At 35.5% G+C, this 7954-nt stretch overlaps 1 protein-coding gene across 2 annotated transcripts in view; it reads left to right on the top strand.

Moving 5' to 3' along the window:
• The window catches only part of UNC79 (unc-79 homolog (C. elegans)), a 357370-nt gene that overhangs the window by 310679 nt on the left and 38737 nt on the right, over window positions 1-7954 (top strand). For both annotated transcript variants that reach the window (XM_011951565.1, XM_011951564.1), the window contains one exon: window positions 1696-1806. In XM_011951565.1, the coding sequence (XP_011806955.1) occupies window positions 1696-1806 (111 nt within the window). The remainder of the gene's footprint in view (window positions 1-1695; window positions 1807-7954) is intronic.

Raw genomic sequence — 7954 nt, 5'->3', positions numbered from 1 at the left:
GACAGACTGGATTAAGAAAATGTGGCACATATACACCATGGAATACTATGCAGCCATAGAAAAGGATGAGTTCGTGTCATTTGTAGGGACATAGATGCAGCTGGAAACCATCATTCTCAGCAAACTATCACAAGAACAGAAAACCAAATACCACATGTTCTTACTCATAGGTGGGAATTGAACAATGAGATCACCTGGACACAGGAAGGGGAGCATCACACACTGGGTCCTATTGTGGGGAGGGGGGATGGGGTAGGGATAGCATTAGGAGATATACCTAATGTAAATGAGGAGTTAATGGGTACAGCACACCAACATGGCACATGTATACATATGTAACAAACCTGCACGTTGTGTACATGTACCCTAGAACTTAAAGTATAATAAAAAAAATACAAGGTTTTACGTGTGTAATATTTCCACTATGTTCAAAATGTAATCATGAGGTGGTGGGACTATGGATGACTTTTACTTCCTCATGTGTCCTTTCCTACATATCTTGAGTTTGACACTGAACATGTATTACTTTTGAAAACCAGACAGCGAGCACTATAGAGATTGAGAAGTAGTGGAAATCATGGCATGCAAGTGTTTTGGAGTCCAGTTAAAATCTTATCTTCTCTGCAGAGAAATTTTACCTCTGGAAAATTGCCCTGGAACTTGGCTTTGAATTCCACCTGATACCTTCATGGCCTTAGGCTAATTACTTGTCTACTTAACTGCCTAAGCTGCAGAATAGGAATGGATACTAAAGCTTCAGATGGTTAATAATGAAGACCATAGCTAACAATGATGGAGAGCTTACTGGTGCCAAGTGCTTTACATATATTATCTCTTTTAATTCTCATAACTTGCACCCTAATGAGGTGGAAGCCATTATTATTCCCCTTTTACAGAAGAGAAAACCAAGTTCCAGAGAGATTAAATCACTTATTCAAGGTCACACACAGTGAGCTAGAGTGTGAAAACCCTTGTGTCAGAATTTAGTGCTTGTGTCATTACCTATATTGTAACACACTGTCTCCCAGGATAGTTATGAAAAACTTGAATAAGATAAACTATATGAAATCATCCATCTAACTCAGTCTGACACTCAGTAGGTACTCAACAAATGTTTCTAAATAACTTAAGAAAGCATATGGAACTAAAACTAATCCTTTATGGATAAGATTCAGGGGGAGAAACTGAAACAGACTATGCCTTCCTAATAAACATTGGCAGGAGGCTGGGTTGTGATGAATTTTATATAAGCTATAGTACTTTGGTACTTACACACAAGGGTGGTTTGCGTTACTTAACCCAGAAGACAGGCTTCCAGATCTGAATATGATGAACTCATAAACACTTAAATGTGCTGAAAATAAAGTGGAAGATCCTACTGCCAACCCCACACTCTTGATTGCTTAGAGTGGACATGAAGACAGGGTTGAAGTTAGGAAGGTTTGTAAATGATGCCACATGGAAAAATGAATGTCTTTTTGAGCAGTGAAATGATTTGATCCTGCTCTTTGAGCCCTCGACTGAAGGTGCAGTTCTGTTTTTATTAGACCAACGGGGTTGCTACAGGAGCCACCTGGCAACAGATTTTTCAATAAAAAAAAAAGTGATTCCATTAGTTAAAGTATCGTAAGATTTTAATACTTTTTTAAATAAATAATCAGCAATTGACTTTATTTGGCCCCAATCTCATTGCAGAGTTTGTTGGAACCGTTTTCAAAACTGCTCAGCTTTGTAATTCAGAATGCCGTCTTCACTCTGGCCTACCTAGTGGAGCTGTGTGGCTTATGTTACCGAGCTTTCACTAAGGTAAGCAAGCTTCCATATGCGTGTTCCTGTGAAACTGAAAACTGGAAGAAATAGATTCTTTTGAATCAGTGGCAAGTCCCTTTTAGGTCAGTTGCTTCCATATAGTTAAAAATGAGTAATACTGCCGAGGTCTAATAAATACCATGGTAAGGAAACACTTTAAAAACACACACACACACACACACACACACAATGTCTAAAATATGCACATGTGCAGATTTGGAGAACTGAGGGTCATGTGGTTAGAACACAAGTGGTATTTTTAATGAAAAGAGCTAATGGTTGACAGGACCTCTTAAGGTCCTTTTCAAGTTCACCATCCCATGATTGGGAGGCAAGACATCTCTACATATCATTTTTATACCCAAAGTAGAAGAATATCAGCTTGTCATTTGTAAAAGCCTTTGAAGGGCTCCTTAATTCTCATCATGTGTCTGTCTTTTCAGGTCTGGGTTCTTGGCCTCTGAGATTGGAATCTCATCTTTTGTCATCTTGCCTTAATAATGGTTTCTCTATTGCATTATCTGTAGCAACCCTGGCCCACTACCGAGAAAGTGGAAAAGTACTGCTGGCCCAGTGGCAGTAGCAGCCTTGTTGGAGCTGGTAGATGCTGTCCTAATGGAAAAGCAGTAGGCAGGGCAAATTGGGAGCATTTCTGTCCTTAAGAACAATGTGCAAATGTTACCCTTTCAATTTCTAAATTTTCCAAGCTTGTTTTCAATGGGTCTCTGTTTCTGTTGTTCTCTCTTGAACATTCAGAATGTCTCTTATTCGTGTTGTCCATTTCTATAAGCCCTTTATTTTCCTCATAAAAATCTAATTTTATACTAAGGCTTTCATTCTATTTAAAGCATTCTTGTCCTCTTTCTTACCAACTTGGGTCCATTCTGTCATGTTAAGTGTTCCATGGTAATCTTTTCTTTGGTTTTTCTGATTAGAAACTATTTATTACCCTGCCTGGAGCAATATGTTTTCTAACTACCAAGATGGTCAGCATTTTTTTCTTCTTTTAGAACCTTCTTGAAAGATAACTTCTTCCTTCTTTTTCACTTAAAAAAGTAGATCAGTAAGACACAGCACCAAAAAGATTTTCTATTTCTAGAAACCATTTGATTTCTTAATTGTGTTTGTTTAATTTGTTTAAATTATACCTTTTTGGGGGGATGAATCATAATGAGTTTATACTTTCTATGTTGTACGGTATAGATATTGATTACAGGGGCCTTTGTAGCATTTGAATTCAAGATATTATTGGTTTCCAGTTCAAGATATTCATTACATACAATATCTCTTCATAATCCCTCATAACTTTAGTGGCCTCTTACTTCCCATTATCATCTACCCTGTCTCATTCTAATACAAGATGATGACTACTTGTAGAAAGCTTCAGTTGATGGTGTTCTACCTTCCTCGCCGATAATGAGAAACTATAAGAAATGGTTTAAAAATAGCAGTAGCTAATTCAGCTGTCTCCCTTATATAATCAAAAGAAAAGGCACAGAAAGGTAAGAACTTTGGAGACTTCACTTTCTAGCAATCTGGTAGTCTAGATACCCTGAAAACCATACCACTTAAACCACTAGGAACACTGGATGAAATGTAATAAAGGTGATTTTTAATGTAGACCTAATTTTATAAGAATGAAAGGGGCAAAAATGAAGTGGAATTGAGGATCAGAGTGGTAAGCATATAAATAGCCCTGTGGTGGGGGTGTTGCTTGTCTTGGCAACTTAGTGCCTGGAGTTTTAAAGCCCATACAAGGAAAGGAGATGAAGTTTTGGGATTATCCAGGCAGGGAGTTGGATCTGAGTTATCCCTAGCAAAAAATCAGAACCCTTGAAAGGCTATTCACTTGGTAAAAGGGTAGTTTGGAAAGAATACATTCTTATATAGAGGTGACAGAGAATGGTGTCTGTCTCAGTTTGGAAACTGGGAGAAAGATTTATAGTCTCCCTTGTGAATTAGTAAACATGGGGCTATCTTGGATCAGGTTTAGAGTTTGAATTTATAATACCTGCATGCTCTTGTAACTCCCAAGTTGAAGAGTCAAATAACATTAGTGCTGAGCAAGTAATAACCTTGGAATATCTGGCAGAAGCAAGATCAAAACAAGCCTCAACCCTCTCTGAATTAATATGTCTCCAATTTATGCCCAGCAGGATTCCTATAGTTAAAATCCTAATGAACATGAGCTCATAATCTAAAATTACAAAACAAATGAAGATATAACCCACCTTGTGATAGATTAGGAAAGTCAACAAGGAGCAAGATCATTTCCCATGAGAACTTTCAATATTAAAACTATGTGATAAAGATATAAATGATAAACATATCATTAAAAATGATAATATATAAGTGACTATAAATGATATGCATATGAAGAATGTATATATAAATATTATAAAATATTATAATAAAATATAAATATATAAGTGACTATCCTTTTAATGATAAGCATATGAAAAATAAATAAAATAATAGATTTAGTCATTTCAAAAATTTAAAAAATGAACCAGACAGATTTAAACAGAGTAGAAATTCTAGAAATGAAAACCAATCACTGACATAAAAAACGTAAAGGATAGATTAAATAACAAATTAGACATAGGCAAAGAGAGAATTGGTGAAATGGAAAATAGATTGGAAGAAATTACCTAGAATTCAGAAGAGAGATAAAGAGAGGAATATAAAGAGAAATTCTAATATATATCTAATAAATATTTCAGATAAGGAAAATATGCTTTTTATCAATTCTAGAATTGATGAAAATATTTAATTTTCTGATTCAGGAAACACAATGAGCCCTAAAAGTATTATAAATAAACTAAAGTTTTATGTGCTCATGTCATAGTGTACATGAGTAGGAATAACTTGTCAAAACAGCCAAGACAAAGAAAACATTTTCAGAACAACCAAAGGAAAAGACACCCTGAAGACAGACAATACACTTCTCAACAGCACAATGAAAGCCAGAAGGTAATTGAAAAAAAAAGTCTTTAAAATGATAAGAAAAAAGAACTCTCTACCTGGAATTCTCTACCAGCTAAGCTATCCTTCAAAAGTGAAGGATAAATAGATATTCTATCAAGAAAATAAGAAAGTTTCTAATAGATTCTTACTGAAACAACTACTAAAAGATGTAAGAAGAAAGTGAACCAAGAAGGAATGAGTGAAATGTGTGAAGGAATGATGCTCCAAGAAATGGGTACAGTGTGAACATCTAAGTGATCATTGATAATATAAAGCAGTAATAATAATAATGTTAATCAGATGGGCATAAAAACAAAATAACAATGAAATACTAGACAATAGTACTCTGTATGAGGTGTGTGTTTGTGTGTGTGTGTGTGTGTGTGTGTGTGTGGTTGGAGATTGAAGTTAAAGCATTCTATATATTATCTACAAGAAGGGCAGAGATAATAACTTTAAACTCTTAAGAATACATGTAGACATTGTAAATGTAAGCTCCAAAGGCCAGAAATACAATTTATAAGTTCCAAACAGAGAATAAAACAAGAGTAAAAGCTCAATCAAGACAAAAAGAGAAGCATAGAACAAGCTGTAACAAGCACACGTAAGATGACAGAATCACAATAAACATAAGTTTGCTAGACTCAGTAGGGATTGTCGGATTGACTTTTAAAAATTGAGCTACGTCTAAAACATGTCTAAAGACACTGAGAAAATTTGAAAGAAAAAGCTTGAAAAAAGATATACCACACTAATACTAATGAAGAGAAAGCTGAAGTCAGTCAACTGACTTTAAGTTGAAAAGCATTATTATAAAGAAAGTCACAATATATTGATAAGAGGAGCAATTTACCAGGATAATGTGACAATTCAAAAATTACATAGAGCTAATAATATAGCCTCTAAATATATAAAACAAAATATAATAGGCTTACAAAGATAAATTGATAAATTCAAGGTTATACAGGGAGATTTTCTGTTTCAGTTATGGATAGATCAAGCAGATAAAACATATAGTAGCTTTGAACAATACAGTGAGCAAAGTGGATGCAATGGTCATATAAAGAATCCTGAATCAACCAATTTTAGAACATATATAAAAATGTGGAAGATTTTAAAACATGGAACAGATAGTAGGCAATTAATTAATTAAAGAAAGGAAACAGTAAAGATAAGAGCAGAAATTAATGAAATAAAAAACAGATATACCAGCCTGGGCAACATAACAAGACCCTGTCTCTACAGGAAAATAAAACAATTAGCTGGTGTGATGGCATGCACCTGTGAGGCTGAGGTGGAAGGATTGCTTAAATCCAGGAGTTTGAGGCTGCCATGAGCTATGATTGCACCAACTGCACACTAGGCTAGGTGACAGAGCAAGACCCTCTCTTCTTCTTTGAAAAAAAGAAAGAAGGAAGGAAGGAGGGAGAGAAGGAAAGGAAAAAAGGAAGGAATGAAGGAAGGAGAGAAGGAGGAAAGGAAGGAAGGAGAAAGGAAGGAACGAAGGAGGGAGAGAAGGAGGGAGGGAAGGAAGGAAGGAAAACATAGATACAATGGAAGACCAACACAACAGAAAGGTGGCTCTTTGACTAGACTAATAAAATAGACCAACCCTTGGCAAGACTGGTCAAGAAAACCTGATAAAAGACACTGATAAAGAATATCAGCAATGATGAAGAATATCAGCGTAACTACAGACATTAGAGATTTTAAAATGAACAACCTTATGCCAGTAAATTTGAAGTCTTTGACAGTAGATACAATTTTCTAGAAATATATCATATAGAACATCCAGAAAAAAAGAAAAAGAAATAATTGACTAGACTTAGATGCCTGGAAAATGGCATCAATAGTTAAAAACCTACCCTCAAAAACTATTCCAGCTTTAGAGGACAACTTCTACTAAACATTTAAGAACTGATTGATCTCTTCTTTATACAAACAATAGAATAGAAAAAAAGGGAGCACTTCCCAACACATTTTATGAGGCAAGTAGAATTTTGATATCAACCAGAGAAGGACAATAGGGGAGAGGAAAATTATAGGTCAATATCCTTCATAGATGCAAAACTTCTGAATGAATAATAGCAAATCAATGCATTAAAAATAGGGCCTCATGACACAGTTGGAAATTTCTTGATATATAAAAATGTTTAAATATTAGAACATCTATTAATATCACCGTGTTATCAGATTGAAGAAAAACTTTTATCATTATTCAGCAGGTGCAAGAAAATCATATTTTATAATTCAGTAGTCATTTATCATAAACTCTTATCAAACTGTGAATAGAAGGGAAATTTCTTAACTTCATATAGTGGGTCTACCAGAAACATCTAGCCAGCATTGTATGTAGTGGTGAAATGCTAAGAGTCATCCCTTTAAAATCATAAATAAGACAAGAAAGCCTGTCATCACTGTTTCTATTTATCATGGTACTGGAGGTCCCATTCAGTTCTGCAAGACAGGAAGAAGAAATCAAAGGTATAAGGATTAGAAAGGAAAAATACAACTCTCATTTTTCATAGGTGATATGATTACAAATGAATCAAAGGGAATCTATAGACACCTTTTCAGAACCTACAAGAGAGCTCAGCAAGGATGTTGGATACAAATGAATACCCAGAAATCACCAAATTTTAATATTCAACTACAGATGATTATAAAACATACTTTTAAAATGTCATTTATTCTGGTGACAAAAAATAAATCTAATAAGAATGTACAATGGCTAGGTGTGGTGGCTCATGCCTCTAATCTTATCACTTTGGAAGGCCAAGGTGGGAAGACTGCTTGAGCCCAGGAGCCTGAGACCAGCCTGGGCAACAAGGCGAGACTCCATCTCTATAAAAAAAAAAAAAAAGAAAAAGAAATTTGGCTGGACAAAGTGGCTCATGCCTGTAATCCTAGCACTTTGGGAGGTGAAGTTGGGTGGATTGTCTGAGCTCAGAAGTTCAAGACCAACCTGGGCAACATAGTGAAACACTGTCTCTACTAAAATACAAAAATTTCGCTGGGCATGGTGGCATGCACCTATAGTCCCAGCTTCTTGGGAGGCTGAGGTGGGAGAATCGCTTAGCCCTGGGAGGTGAAGGTTGCAGTGAGCCATGATTGTACCACTGCACTCCAGCCTGGGTGACAGAGCGAGACTCTGTGTCCTTCATAAAAAAAAAAAAAA

This window comes from Colobus angolensis, unplaced genomic scaffold (assembly GCF_000951035.1).
Source record: "Colobus angolensis palliatus isolate OR3802 unplaced genomic scaffold, Cang.pa_1.0 Scaffold32, whole genome shotgun sequence".
NCBI classification, from domain to species: domain Eukaryota; kingdom Metazoa; phylum Chordata; class Mammalia; order Primates; family Cercopithecidae; genus Colobus; species Colobus angolensis.
The sequence above is the reverse complement of the archived record's forward strand: the minus strand, read 5'-3'. Positions and strand labels throughout refer to the sequence as shown.